The following is a 14,808-nucleotide window of genomic DNA, read 5'->3' as shown; positions in this document are numbered from 1 at the left end:
AACCTACGACATTTCAAGTGCATTCATTGTACCACTATACCACAGCTCATAATGAAAAAAAATCAAAGTAATATAGGACTAGATTAGAAGTGGCATGCTAATGATAGCACAGGACGCAATAAGCAGTACCGCTAGACCACGCTAACATAGCATGCAACTTGATATTACAATTAAAAAGCGATATGGTTAATGGCTAGGTGTTTGACTGAGAAGGGCTCCAATTTATATATATATATATATATATATATATATATATATATATATATATATACACATTTATATTTATATACGTATGTGTGTATGGTTAATGGCTAGGTGTGTGTGTATATATATATATAAAAAAATAAATGCCCTTCTCAGTCACGTGTGCATGTATACTTGTCTATTTATTTATGTGTGTATATGTGTATGTATATATATATATATATATATATATATATATACATATATGCATTTGTGTTTACTTTTGAGCCCTTCCCAGTCAAATAGCTTGAAACATGCAATATCATTTTTAATCAATTTTAATGTTTTTTTAAATAGAAATACTTGAAATTCCTATGTTGTTCATAATGTTTTTTTTTATTCATATATAGATATATATTTTACAAAAAATATACAAATATTTATAGAAATATATATCTAAAAATAGGAATATGTGAAGCATTCCTAACGTACCTTCGGCTTTAGCGCAGTTGATCTTGTGCAGTGTCGGGTTAGTGCAACTGATAAGGCTTTATTTAGCTCGCTCCCATAGAAGTCTATGGGGATAAGGAGTTAGCGCCGTCACAATATCTTAATTCCTGAAGTTAGTTTGCCAGAGTCCTTTGCTCACTCAATAACTTTTTTTTTTCAACTTCTAATACGCATGTCAATCCGGCGTTCTAATTTTTTAATGTGAGTTAATGTGCGGTTAGAGCTCAAGCATAAAAAAAATAAGGTGTGCGTCACTTGTAATCCTGGACATAAACTTTAAGTGCAAAGTATGTGAAAATGACTCAATGAAATTAAAATGTACCTAAATCAATTTAAAAAATACAGTACAGAATAAAAATATGTAACACTCACAAATAACTGGTTTTAAAGTATCTCTTATCTAGGCTGCCTATTTTACATTCTGTTTGTCAGTCATAAACTTTACACTATCAAATCTAGATCTAAAATATTTTGCTTTAGTGGGTATCTGACAAAGATATGGTAATATACAGATAGCTATGTTGTATTGTTAGAATACCTAACCACGCCTTTAGCCCTTTGTGGGGGGTTAAACACATAGACTTGCAGGGTTCAGCAGTGCTAATCTAATGAGTTAGAGCATGGAACTTTGCGCCACTATGTTCCTAAATATTCTTTTAACATTGAAATTTTGAATAATGCACAGGTTGCTTACATATTTATATTATTGATTAATCTATGCAGGACATTCTTAATATTTTCTCAATATTAATGCCATTATAAAAAAGATCTTTGTAGTATTAAGTTTTAAGAATTTGGTACAAGATCATTTATAGGAACAATAGCTTCCTGACTGGAAAGTGTTTTTTTAAGGAAATCTCAGATCTGGCTGAGATGTAGCCAAGAGAACAAACAAATATTTGACTATTTTGTTAAAACATTTCTGAAACATTTTCTGAAAATTCTTATAAAGTGTAGAGCAACAAATGGATCTACTGAAATCTGTGGTATAGTGTAAATGTAAAAAAATCATTGCTCTACTTTTAGCGCTTATATATTGAGAATCTATAAATATATTTTTCTTCACAGTCATCATAAATATAATATGTATAATAAATAAGTGCATTGAACATGTTGGTTTTAATAATCATTCAAAATAAAAACCCTTTGGTTATCTTATTTTTGAAGATTTTTTTGTTTGTTTTTTAACAAGCTACCAACTTTAAAGGAACATGGGATTCAGATTAGTTTAATGATTCAGATAGACTGAGTGTGCAGTTTTAGAAAACGTTTGTTATCAAATTGACGCCCTTTGCTTAATATCTTTTTCCATAAGTGCATACTGAGGTATCAAGAATGTGCATATCTTGAGCACGTCAAAAGCCTTTATAACGATGTTATTATAAACACAACTGCTATGCTGCATTCAAGACTTGTGCTCGCTCCTCTGCATTCTGTCATGGAAAGGGGCGTTGGTTCAACAAAGGATACCAAGAGAGAGATGTTTTTTTTTGTTTTGTTTTTTTTTAATTTGTACACTATCTGAATCATGAAACTTTGATTAATTGTGACTTCCATATTCCCTTAAGCATCCTAATGTTACAAAGGAGCAATAAATACTTTGGCCTTCAAATAAAACAGTTGTCTCTCTGTATCTGTAAATATTTCCAATATACCTGTAACTATTATATTTCTATGTTAACCATGGGAGCTTATCAACTTTTGGCGTCCATGTAACACTTTTCTTCCAGGTGTTTTTGCCCTGCATTTTAGCACAAACGGATCCTTCACATGGTGTGACTTTTGGAGCTAAAGCAACACATTGCTTCATGGAATTTGTACAAACTGTCTTCCAATTAAGCAGTATCTACTGGCCATAATTTTCTCTGCTCACGTTAACATTACAGTAAAGATTTCTATGCGTAAGTCATCTTTCCCAGGTAATTCGCTGGCACATAACCTTTCTGGCCATGGGCTTCAGCAAACCACCACTCTTTGTTGCCACTCAAGTCACAGAAACGGATAATCCGGACTCGCTGATGTTCCTTCAGGCTGAGCTCTTGCTGGCATCGGGCTTCAAAAGAATAGACAGCATAAAAGATCTAAAAAAAGAGAAAATCTATTTATTAACAATGTCTTATAGTAATATTGTCAATTAATTACAATGTAATAAAGGATTTTAAATGAATGTAAATGCCTTTGCTTCCAATATACAACTGCATTATTATTAGTAAGTTCACTAGTTGATGGGATACATCTATAAACACCTGAATTTTAGTTACAAATATAATGATATATAGGTATAGCTATTGGCTAATATTAGATTCACAAAACTACAAAACCTGTTTGCTCTAATAATTTCATTTCAGTCACACATCATATAATTTCAAGTAAGCAACTCCTTAAAGGACCACTAAATACATTAGAACTTAATAACTGACATATACACAATACAAAGACAATGCAATAGCACTTACTTTGATTAATTTTCCCTCCCCCTGTATCATGTAACAGTCATCAGCCAATCACAAAATGCAAATACGTATATACTGTGCTCCTTTGCACATGCTCAGTAGGAGCTATAGCCTCAGAAAGTGTGCATATAAACAATATGTACGTTTGATAAAGGAAATATATTGTAAAGTTTGTTTTTTTAAATTGCATGCTTTGGGGCATATTTATCAAGCTCCATACGCTGCTCCATAACCTGTCTGCCTGCTCTGTGGCGGCGGACAGAAATCAACCCGATTGAATACGATCGGTTTGTTTGACACCCCCTGCTAGTGAATCTGCAGGGGACGGCATTGCACCAGCAGTTCACAAGAACTGCTGGTGCAATGATAAATGCTGAAAGCATATGCTGTCGGCAATTATCGATGTTCAGCGGACATGATCTGCAATATTGGATCATGTCCACTCGCACAATCATAAATATGCCCCTTTATCTGAATAAGAGAGGTGCTTTTCTTTTGTTACAAAGTTTCACAAAACAAATATTCGAATGAATGCACCAACGAAATTTAAAGAAAACTAAAAAAATACTTACAAAATTCTTCAGTATTAATTAGTTTTCTTTAAAATCCATTTCAGTGGTTAAATACCTCTGAAGGAAAGCGCTAACATGCTCCTCTTCTTCACAGAGCTCCTGCCACACTAATAGGGGGATTAGCGCGGCAGGCTCCCAGGGACTGCACTAAAGGAGAAGGTCCTATAGTGCAGGCCATGGGAGCTACTGCGCTACGCTTCTTATTAGCGACGCTGGGGCTCTGTGAAGAAGAGGTCAGAGTTAGCGTGGCTCTCCATCTCACTAAAAGTAAGTATATGGAACTTTACATTCGATTAACAAAAATAAATGTTCTATGAATATTCAGTATTTGTTTTTAAACGAATACCGAATAGTGCAGCAGACAAGAACAAAAAATAAAATAAACTGCTAGGCACTACACCTTCTGCACTAGCCCTGATTACATGACCCAGAGGGCAATTGCCACCACGCCCCATGGCCCAGTACACCACTGGAAGGGGATATTCTTTTTTTTTTTTTTTTTTGAATCAGCTTTATTTAGAAAATTATGTAGATAAAATTACAGGGTGTGGAGACGCAGCTCCAAATTGGTACAGACTAAGCAAAACACAATATGTTATGTTTTTAAGCTAATTCAATTTTCTAAATAACTTAACTTAACTCTGGACTGGAACAACCAACGCACATCTAAGTGATTTATCTCTCGAAGTATTAAATATCATACATATCATAGGGAACATAGCAGGTACCAAAGGCCTCCCCCTGTATTCTCACTTTATATTCCCTTTTGGAGGAGTGAACAACACCCCCAATATACCTCTCTCTTGACATGGATAGTTTCAATCACTAGATTAATCTAGTTATCTTTAAGGTATGTGTACCATGTTGTCAGGATCTCTGAATACAGGGGATATTAATTTTTTTAAAAAAAAAGGGATTTAAATAGATAACTAAGTTACAACATTGCAGCCCTGTTACTTTAAAGAAAACACATTGTAATAGGAGAACCTTATTTTTTTTTAGTTACAGGAAAATGGGACATTATTAATAATAATAATATGTGACTATATACTTACTACACATAATTAAAGGGATACTGAACCCAAATTTTGTCTTTCATGATTCAGATAGAGCATGCAATTTTAAGCAACTCTAATTTACTCCTATTATACATTTTTCTTCGTTCCTTTGCTATCTTTATTAAAAAGCAGAAATGTAAGCTTACAAGCTAGCTGTCACGCCGCTCTGTCTGTCACCATGGCCGTTGCCATGGATGCGGCGGTAGTTGTGGGCATGTGGCGATGACGTCATCGCTGCAAGCTGTATCTCTCTGGATGCTGCACTGATTACACCTGTGGATCCTCCTTGGCGCAAATTTGTGCCTATGTAAGTAACCCCTTTTACTTACTACACTGCCCAAGTATAGTTCTATCTTGTGCTCCCTGGGTGCTTTAACCCCTGAACTGCTGTGTACTATTGGATTGCCTGTTTGTTGTCAGAACTCTGCTTATATCTGACTACTCTCCTGCTTAGCCCCTGAACTGCTGTATTACTATTGGATTGCCTGTTTGTTGCCAGAACTCTGCTTGTCCCTGACTACTCTCCGGCTTAAACCCTGAATTGCTGGGTTACTATTGGATTGCCTATTGTTGCTGAACTCTGCTGGTCTCTGACCATTCTTTGCTTGACCCCTTGCTACTGTGAAGGATTGGACTGTCTGCCTGGGTTTGATCCCTGCTTGTCTCTGACCATTCTCTGCTTAACCCCTTGGTACCATGAAGGATTGCTCTGTTTATTGTGAGTACTGTTTACCTCATTTCTCATTCTTGTTTTTTGTTCTGGGATATTTCCATATCTTTCCACCTGACACTGTGATAAGAAGACTACTGGCCAGGAATGGTCTGATAGGGAAATATCCCACAGGCATTACATTATACTTGGGCCATGGAACCAAATGAGCTAGCAAGAGCAGTCTCTCTTCAGGGACAAATGCTTGGAACCTACGCCATGCATCTGCAAAGTCTGGAGACCATTACAGCCATGCTTTCCTCACTTAATGCAGACAAAACCTCTACTCCTGTTGCCCCACATCCTACCCCTGCTACTAGTGCCGCAGTTCCTTCCTCAGCTTCTGGCAATATACCCTGGATACCGTTACCTGATAAATATGATGGCACAACCGATTGCAGGGGCTTTCTCAACCAGTGTAGACTGCATTTCCGCAATGATCCTCAAACCTTCCTGTCTCATCAGGTAAGGATCACCTTTATTATTTCTTGATTAAAGGACAATGCTCTAGCCTGGGTCTCTCCTCTTCTGGAACAGAGTGCTCAGCTATTGAATGATGCTGATTCCTTCATTTCTGCACTGTCTTCTGTATTCGGGACCTCTGGTCGCACCTCTGCTGCAGAATTCTCCCTCTTGGATCTCCGCCAGAATAATAGGTCAGTGGCACAATATGCCATCAAATTCCACACCTTGGCACATGAGACCAGTTGGAATGGCAGTGTTTTTAAGGCGAGGCCTACACGATCGCATTAAGGATGAACTCACTTATCGTGACATTCCATCTACTCTGGATGAATTTGTCTCACTTTGTATCAGTCTGGATTCTCACTTCCATTCCAAGAGCGAATAGCTGAGAGAGAGTGAGAGAGAGAACATGTAGACCCTATCCTTCTCGACCCCTACTCGACTAGCTACTAGGCCATCCTCCACCCCCTCAGCATCCTCTGCTGTTCCTGAAGAGGAACCTATGGATCTTTCTTCCCTTAAATCCTCTGAATCTAAAAGACAAAGAAGAAGAAGGTTACGCTTTTATTGTGGTTCTAGCTCTCATCAACTCAAGAATTGTGATCTCCTGCAGGGAAAGGCCAATGCTTAAAGGATAAGATTGGGGTACCTCTAAGCATGGCCATTACCAATTCCCCTCACTCTTCTCGGATTCCTTGATCACCATTTCATGTCTAATCTAAAAATGACCAATCTGGATGGCACACCCCTTGGTTCAGGTTTAATTCACTTTGAATCAGCACCCCTCACCTTGACCATGGGAGTCACTCTGAACAGTTGCAATTCAATGTCATCCATTCTCCTGCACAGGCAGTTATCCTTGGTCTTCCCTGGCTATGCAAACACAATCCTTAATTTGATTGGACTAAGGTACAGCTAGCCTCCTGGGGTAAATCCGTTCCTGTCTGGGTTACTCCTTTGCATCCCACCCCTGTAGCCATTCTTCAAACCTTGTCTACTCTTCCCTCAGTGTATACAGAATTTGCAGATGTTTTTGAAAATAAGGCAGCTGATGTGCTACCGCCTCACCGCCCCCCTTACAACTGCAAAACAGATTTGCTTCCTGGAGCCCCCCTTCCTAAAGGGAAAATGTACCCACTTTCCAAGGCTGAATGGAGGAGTATATCCAAGAGAACTTAGCCAAAGGCTTTATACGTCCTTCCTCCTCTTCTGCTGGAGCTGGCTTCTTTTTTGTCGGTAAAAAAGGATGGCAACTTAAGACCCTGTATTGATTACAGAAGCTTGAACAAGATAACAATCAAGAACCAGTATCCTATCTCTTTGATCACTGAGTTATATGATTCCCTCCAGGATGCCTGCTACTTTATGAAATTCTATCTTCGTGGGGCATACAATCTTATTCAAATCTTTCCAGGACATGAGTGGAAAACTGCCTTCAACACGAGATCAGGGCATTATGAATATTTAGTAATGCCTTTTGGGTTGTGCAATGCCCCTGCTGTCTTTCAAGCCTTTGTGAATTATGTCTTCTGAGACCTCCGCAATCGTACCGTCATTGTCTATTTCGATGACATCCTCATTTTTTCCAATACCTTGGAAGAGCACCATGAGCATGTAAAACACGTGCTTCATCGCCTCAGAAACAATTCTCTGGTAGCTAAACTGGAGAAATGCGAATTTGATCAAGTCCAGATTCAATTTCTTGGCTACGTTATATCCAAGAAGGGTTTTGCCATGGACCCTACAGAGCTAACCGCAGTTCTGGAATGGCCTCAACCCACCACATTAAAGGAATTACAAAGGTTTCTGGGTTTCTCCACTTATTATCGCAAATTTATAAAGAACTTCTCCAGAATCGTTGCCCCCACTCATTGATCTGACTAAACGAAACAGAGACTGCAAGAATTGGCCTCCAGTACCTGTAGACATATTCTCTATCCTGAAAAAGGCCTTTTGTACTGCTCCTGTACTACGCCATCCTGATTCAGACCTGCAGTTTACCCTAGAGGTTGATGCCTCTGAGATAGGAGCCGGTGCAGTCTTGACCCAAAGGGACCCTTCGACCTCCAAGTCACATCCTATAGCCTTTTTCTCCAAAAGGTTTTCCCCTGTAGAAAGGAATTACTATGTGGGAAACCGTGAACTCTTAGCCATTAAGATGGCCCTTATGGAATGGAGACATTGGCTAGAGGGTACTGCCAACCCCATTCAGATTCTTACTGATCACAAGAACGTATTTAGAAACTGCTCATCGACTAAATCCTTGACAGGCCAGATGGACCTTATTCTTTTCCTATTTTAATTTCGTAGTCTCCTGGGACCAAGAACAAAAAGGCTGATGCACTTTCCAGTCAGTTCTCTATCAAATGATTCTTCTGAAACTCCCAATGAGCACATAATTCCTTGTTCCTGTGTTATAGGACAACTCAACACCACTCTTCTCAAGAAACTTCAACTCACTCCGTTAAGAAGACCCTCCAAAACCCCCGCAGAGCCTGAGATTCTATTCATGCCTCCAAGTTTACGCACTCCTGTGCTATCCTGGGCTCATGATAGCAAATTTTCAGGTCACCCTGGCTCAGCATAAACATTTCTCTCAACATGTTTGGTGGCCTACCTTAAAGTCTGATTCTCAGAAGTATGTTAAGGCTTGTCAGACCTGTGCTACTAATAAAACACCCCGATCCCTACAACCTTGGACGCACATTGCCATGGATTTTGTTGTGTATCTTCCTGTTTCTGACCAGAATTCTGTTATTTGGGTTGAGGTGGATCGATTCTCAAAACTTTCTCATTTTATTCCCTTACCCAAGCTGCCTACTGCTCAGGAGTCTTTTTCTTTTGCACATAGTACGACTTCATGGTATACCTGTTAAAATTGTCTCTGACAGAGGATCTCAATTTGTCTCTGCCTTTTGGAGGGGTTTTTGTAAATTGATTGGAACCACGGTCTCTCTCTCTTCAGATTATCATCCCCAAACTAATGGGCAGACAGAGAGAACGAATCAAGATCTTGAAACCTATCTTAGAGCCTATGTCAATTCTCAGCACTTTAATTGGTCTGGGTTATTACCCCTAGCTGAACTAGCAAAGAACAGTCATTGGAACTCTTCTCTACAATGTTCTCCATTTTAAGCGGCAGCTGGTTATCAACCCTGGGTCTTTCCTCTTTCTCCTCAATCTGTAGCTGTACCTGCTGCAGAAAGTAGGTTTTGTGATCTCTCTACTCATTGGCAACATATACACACTCAGTTATGCCTAAGCCCTGCACATCCATCCAGTCTTCCACATATCACTGCTCAAGCACTATATCTTGAATAGATATACTCGATTCAGACCTCCTCCTCTGCTACTCTTGATCCACGGTGAACCCGAGTATGAAGTTGCTAAGATCCTGGACTCCAGATACAAACGGAGGCAACTCCAATACCTAGTGCACTAGAAGGGTTACTCTGTAGCAGATCATTCCTGGGTTCCTGCCCATGATGTGCATGCTCCTTCTTTGGTCTCCAGGTTTCATCTTGCTCTCCTCTCTAAGCCGACTTTGGTTCCCGGTGGTAACCCTTAGGGGGGGGGACTATGTCACACTGCTCTGTCTGTAACCATGGCTGTTGCCATGGACGCGGCGGTGGTTGTAGGTGTGCGTCAATGACATCATCGCCGCAAGCTGTCTCTCTCTGGATGCCGCACTGATTAAACCTGTGGATCCTCCTTGGCGCGAATCTGCGCCTATTTATATAACCCCTTTTACTTACTACACTACCAAAGTATAGTTCTATCTTGTGCTCCCTGGATGCCTTTACCCCTGAACTGCTGTGTACTATTGGATTGCCTGTTGCCAGAACTCTGCTTGTACCTGACTACTCACCTGCTTAGCCCCTCAACTGCTGTACTATTGGATTGCCTGTTTGTTGCCAGAGCTCTGCTTGTCCCTGAATACTCTCCTGCTTAACCCCTGAACTGCTGTATTATTATTGGATTGCCTGTTTGTTGCCAGAACTCTGCTTGTCCCGGACTACTCTCCGGCTCAAACCCTGAATTGCTGGGTTACTATTGGATTGCCTATTGTTGCTGAACTCTGCTTGTCTCTGACCATTCTTTGCTTGACCCCTTGCTACTGTGAAGGATTGGATTGTCTGCCTCGTATTGATCCCTGCTTGTCTCTGACCATTCTCTGCTTAACCCCTTGGTACCGTGAAGGATTGCTCTGTTTACTGTGAGTACTGTTTACCTCATTTCTCATTCCTGGTTTTTTGTTCTGGGATATTTCCTTATCTTTCCACCTGAGGCCGGGATAAGAAGACTACTGGCCAAGATTGGTCTGATAGGGAAATATCCCACGAGCATTACACCGGCCCATTTTTGGTTCAGACCCTTGATAGCGCTTGCTAATTGGTGGGTAAATTTAGCCACCAATCAGAAAGCTGTACCAAGGTGCTGAACCAAAGATGGGCCGGCTCGTCAGCTTGCATTCCTGTTTTTTCAAATAAAGATACCAAGAGAACGAAGAAAAAATTTATAATAGGAGTAAATTAGAAAGTTGCTTAAAATTGCATTCTGTGAATCATGAAAGAAAAAAATTGGGGTTCAGTATCCCTTTAAAAATTTTATATTACAATATCAAAGTGTCCCTTTAATGCAACACTTGTATGGATAATATTACAATCAAGAACTACAAATGTATTAATTATACTTTTGCTTATTCATTTGTATCAGAAAATGAGCTGAAAGGGACATAAATAATTTGATATTGTACTATAAAATGCTTAGTTGTGCATAGCAAAACAACTTTGCAATGTACTTTCATGATTTATTTTGCCACCTTTTTTCTGTAATTTAAAATGGGAAAGGGTATCACTTCTCTGACTCCCTAACACTGCTGCATATCTGTGCCTATCTGGCCTCAGCAGAGGTGATAAGATAGGAAACGTATGCTAAAAAATGTCAGTGGCAAGCTGTGTGTTCTTCAGTAATATATTTGCAAGTGGTGTTTAGAATTTGAAAATTAATTAATTTGAATAATAATTAACAGTTGTGGCAAAGAAGGTTTTATTGCAGCTAAGTCATGTGACTAGAGATGCTGATTGAATAGGCGGCAGCTTCCACCCGCAGTTCTCTGTGACTCTCAACAGTACTTTACCTATGTGTTTAACCCATTTGTAGGGGTTAAACACATAGATTTGTTGGGTCAATAGTGATTAAATGATGAACAAATGAGAGCATGTTGTATTTTACTGTAATAACCCTTTAAATGATGATTCAATTAATAAAAGTAAACATAAGATTTGCTTACATGATAATCATCTCCATTGTGACAACTGTCTGCATCAGCTTCATTTATTTCATGCTTTTCGTCATCACCATTTATAGAGGGGCTGCTGTCGCTGGCACTTCCCACTGAAGTTCTTCTGTTTTGGTCACGGGGTGGCCGAGAGGAGACGAAAAGGCTGATGTTATCAAAGTCATCATCACAGAAAGAGTTATCTGACAAGTCCTTCTGCACCTTCCCTGGATTGTAGGGTTTCAGGAAGGAGGAATATACATAGCCTTTACGGACTGCAGGAGAAAAATGTGACAAACATTAGTATTAATAGAAACATCCATCCTGTGCTTAGTATTAAAATGTCTAAGCTAACAGGTAAGTCTGTGTAATGCATTTTATTAAGAAGATTCAAACTCTTGTTAAATTAAATAGTACAAAATCAAAATGTGCGTGAGAATATTTAAGTTTTGATAGTAGTGTTTTTTTTAATATACTTGTGTTAGCAAAGGTATTTCTAGTTATGCTAATCACTGGTTCAGGGGCATATGCACATATGCTGTTGGTGCCCAGTGCACCAGTTAGAGACGGTGCTTCTGTGCATTATGTAAATTGAGTCATCACTGACATAATACGCAGCACGCCACAATACATAAAAATGCCGCGCATGCGCATTTCAATTTGAACTATTATGTCCTTTAATAAATTACTGTATGACCTTGCTTCCTTGAGAGATTGAACCCTTTTAAGAAGCAAAATGCTCAAAATATTTTTGACACTGAGTAATCATTTTGACTACTAATTTTTATAATTTGATGTTTATAATGTTACATTTGCATATTTTGATTGTAACATTAAAGGGACAATGTACTGTAAAATTGGTTTGCCCTTAATGTGCTTCCAATGATTTGTTATAGCAACTGCAGAGCATAAAATGTTTGGAAAGTTGATCTTTTATGTTTATTTTTGTATGTCAAATAGGTGTTTTGCTAGTTGAAACCACAACCTGTTACAATAGATGAAGCTTGTCGGGAGAGCAGACTACCTTATCTTTTTTTTTCTCTATATAAACAAGTGCAATTGAAATTTAACATTTTATTTCTTTCTCTATTACACACACACTCACTTGGAGTATAAATTCTTCTGCAGCGTCTTGTTTACATAGTTTTAATATAGCCGGTACTTAAGTACTGAAATTTTAATATAGGTGGAGAAACCACAGGGAAAATAGCTATTTAAAATAACAAAATAAAAGTAAAAAAAAAAAAAATACTCCAACAAGTGAAATGGATAATTGGGAATACATTAAAGGGGAGAAAATATTATCATGTACTGTCCCTTTAAATTTAAGAAAAAGGATCTGTTGCTTCTCATAGATTTGTACTATGAGAATCAATAGTTCAATGTTACATTAGGATGTAATATTTGATTGCTGATTATGACTGTTAAGCCTAAGAGACTCATTTCAAATGTAACATTTACTTACAACAATGAATGTTAGATCATCCTGGGAAGATCCAGTTGGCAAGAATGTTATGTGTGTTGCAAATAGAAAGGAATAGGGAAATGTGATGGCCGGAACAAAGCAGTGGAGGGCCACAATGTGGTTCCTGGGCCATATGCTACACAACACTGAACTAGACCATAGATTTAAATTGTAAAAACACACCAAGTAGTACAGTCCACCTATCTATTAGTTTTATAAGATTAAAACAGTTTAAAAGACAGTGTACACCAGTTTTCATATAACTACATGTGATACTACTATAAAGAAGAATATGCACAGATACCAATCTAAAAATCCAGTATAAAACCGTTTAAAAACTTACTTAGAAGCTCCCAGTTTAGCACTGCTGATGAGATTAGTCTGGGACACCCACCGAAAGGGGCTGAGAAATCAGGAAGTGCAGACACTCCCCACTCCCCCCCATATGAAAAGACAGATTACACAAACAGGAGCAGCAGGAATCTGTAGACTTCAGTCTACATCTAATACTTTGGGGCTTAGTTAGGAGTCTAAAAATCAGCACGTTATTAAAAAATAAACAAAAATATGCATTGATCCAAAAACACCCCCATATGAGCTATATAAATAAATCACCTACAAAACATTTATGCAAAGAAAAATGTCCCTTTAATGATGAGTTTTGAAGGGTACGCCTTTTAAATGCATCACTGAATTTCAAAAACTTTAATGCTGCTTTTTTCTGAAGAAAATAATAGGTATAGCGAGTCAAGTTTTCTTTAAATAACTACAAAGCAGAAAAATAGCAATGCAACATATATAAACTGTATAATACTGCATCTTGGCATTGCTTCAGTATTCCCAATGTTCAAACATATAAAGTCTGTGTGTATCAGAACTTCCAATAACAGAATTGATTCCTGACTTTTTATCCCACAAATAATGCCTGAAGCACAAACAATCTAACCAATTATAGAACCAGTTCTCTATTGCTTTCTTGCTGGATTCAAGATGGGAACTGTGCCTCTTGTGTTATGAGCTACACTTGGCTTTGAGAGATCAGAGGGTGGTTAATGCTTTACGATTTTAAGCCAATTCTTTCGTTGCTTAAATAGAAGTGAACCACTGTGCTCACATAGTAGGTCAGTCAGACAATCACACAAAGGAAAGTCAATATTTGCCTGAGAGTTCTATTACTTACTTCCTGTGTCCACAAACCACCTGCTGGTACTTCCCAAGGGGTCCTTGTGTTCCACAATAGCCACCAGCTCTCCTTCATAGAGATCTATATCAAGCTCCTGGGTAGCGTTGCACTTGCGTTTTGCCTGATAAAGTTTATCCGCACCATAGGTAGACAATAGCTTGCACCTGTGGCTCTGATTCTGTCGAGGAAGTTCAGGCTTAATGGAAAACAAAAAGAGATGATTGATTGCTTGCTAATGATAAATTGAATAATTAGTAAGCATAAAAAGCATTGGATCTCAGCACAGTAAAACGATTCTGAACATTTTGAAATCTAAAAACTTTAAAGGGACATGAAACATTTTGCGTTTATAATATTGTTTACTTATGCGTAGTAAAAAAAATATACTGCAGTATACTTTCATTATTTATTTTGCCCCTTTTTCCAGTCTCCTCCAGGAACAATCAGTCTGGGAGTCTGGCTATTGAAAAATAACTGTAACACGCCCAATGTTAATGTATTCACAACATTTTCACATTTAGCTGGCAAGAAAATGTATTGCAAGACTACAAAAATTCCTCATAATTACAAAGTGTTTCATATAGAAATCTATAAGTGCACACATCTTTTATCTGACATTAAAGACAATCTTATGTTTGATAAAGGGGGAGACCCCGAAACGTTACGAAGATTAAAACAATAATTGTTTTTTCAAGTCCTGAGTGTGCGGTCTCTACTTTGGAATACATGTATATTTTTATCCACCTGCACCTGGGCAATAACGTGAACATGAGAGTGCTTGGTTCTGCAATTATCTATCTATCTATCTATCTATCTATCTATCTATCTATCTATCTATCTATATATTTATGAATAAATATAACATATTGTGCTATGTGAAGAACATTGGAATGTGAAATATTCATATTTTCATGTCGGGTTAGCTCACT

General features: G+C 38.2%; 1 protein-coding gene across 1 annotated transcript in view; it reads right to left on the bottom strand.

Moving 5' to 3' along the window:
- Nucleotides 1–205: 205 nt before the first annotated feature.
- Nucleotides 206–14,808, bottom strand: part of ARHGEF38 (Rho guanine nucleotide exchange factor 38) — a 124,192-nt gene continuing 109,589 nt past the window's right edge. The window contains 3 exon segments of the mRNA XM_053700799.1: nucleotides 206–2,774; nucleotides 11,244–11,506; nucleotides 13,877–14,075. Of these exon segments, the coding sequence (XP_053556774.1) occupies nucleotides 2,589–2,774; nucleotides 11,244–11,506; nucleotides 13,877–14,075 (648 nt within the window). The 3' untranslated portion in view covers nucleotides 206–2,588.

This window comes from Bombina bombina, chromosome 2, assembly GCF_027579735.1.
Source record: "Bombina bombina isolate aBomBom1 chromosome 2, aBomBom1.pri, whole genome shotgun sequence".
Lineage (NCBI taxonomy): Eukaryota > Metazoa > Chordata > Amphibia > Anura > Bombinatoridae > Bombina > Bombina bombina.
The sequence above is the reverse complement of the archived record's forward strand: the minus strand, read 5'-3'. Positions and strand labels throughout refer to the sequence as shown.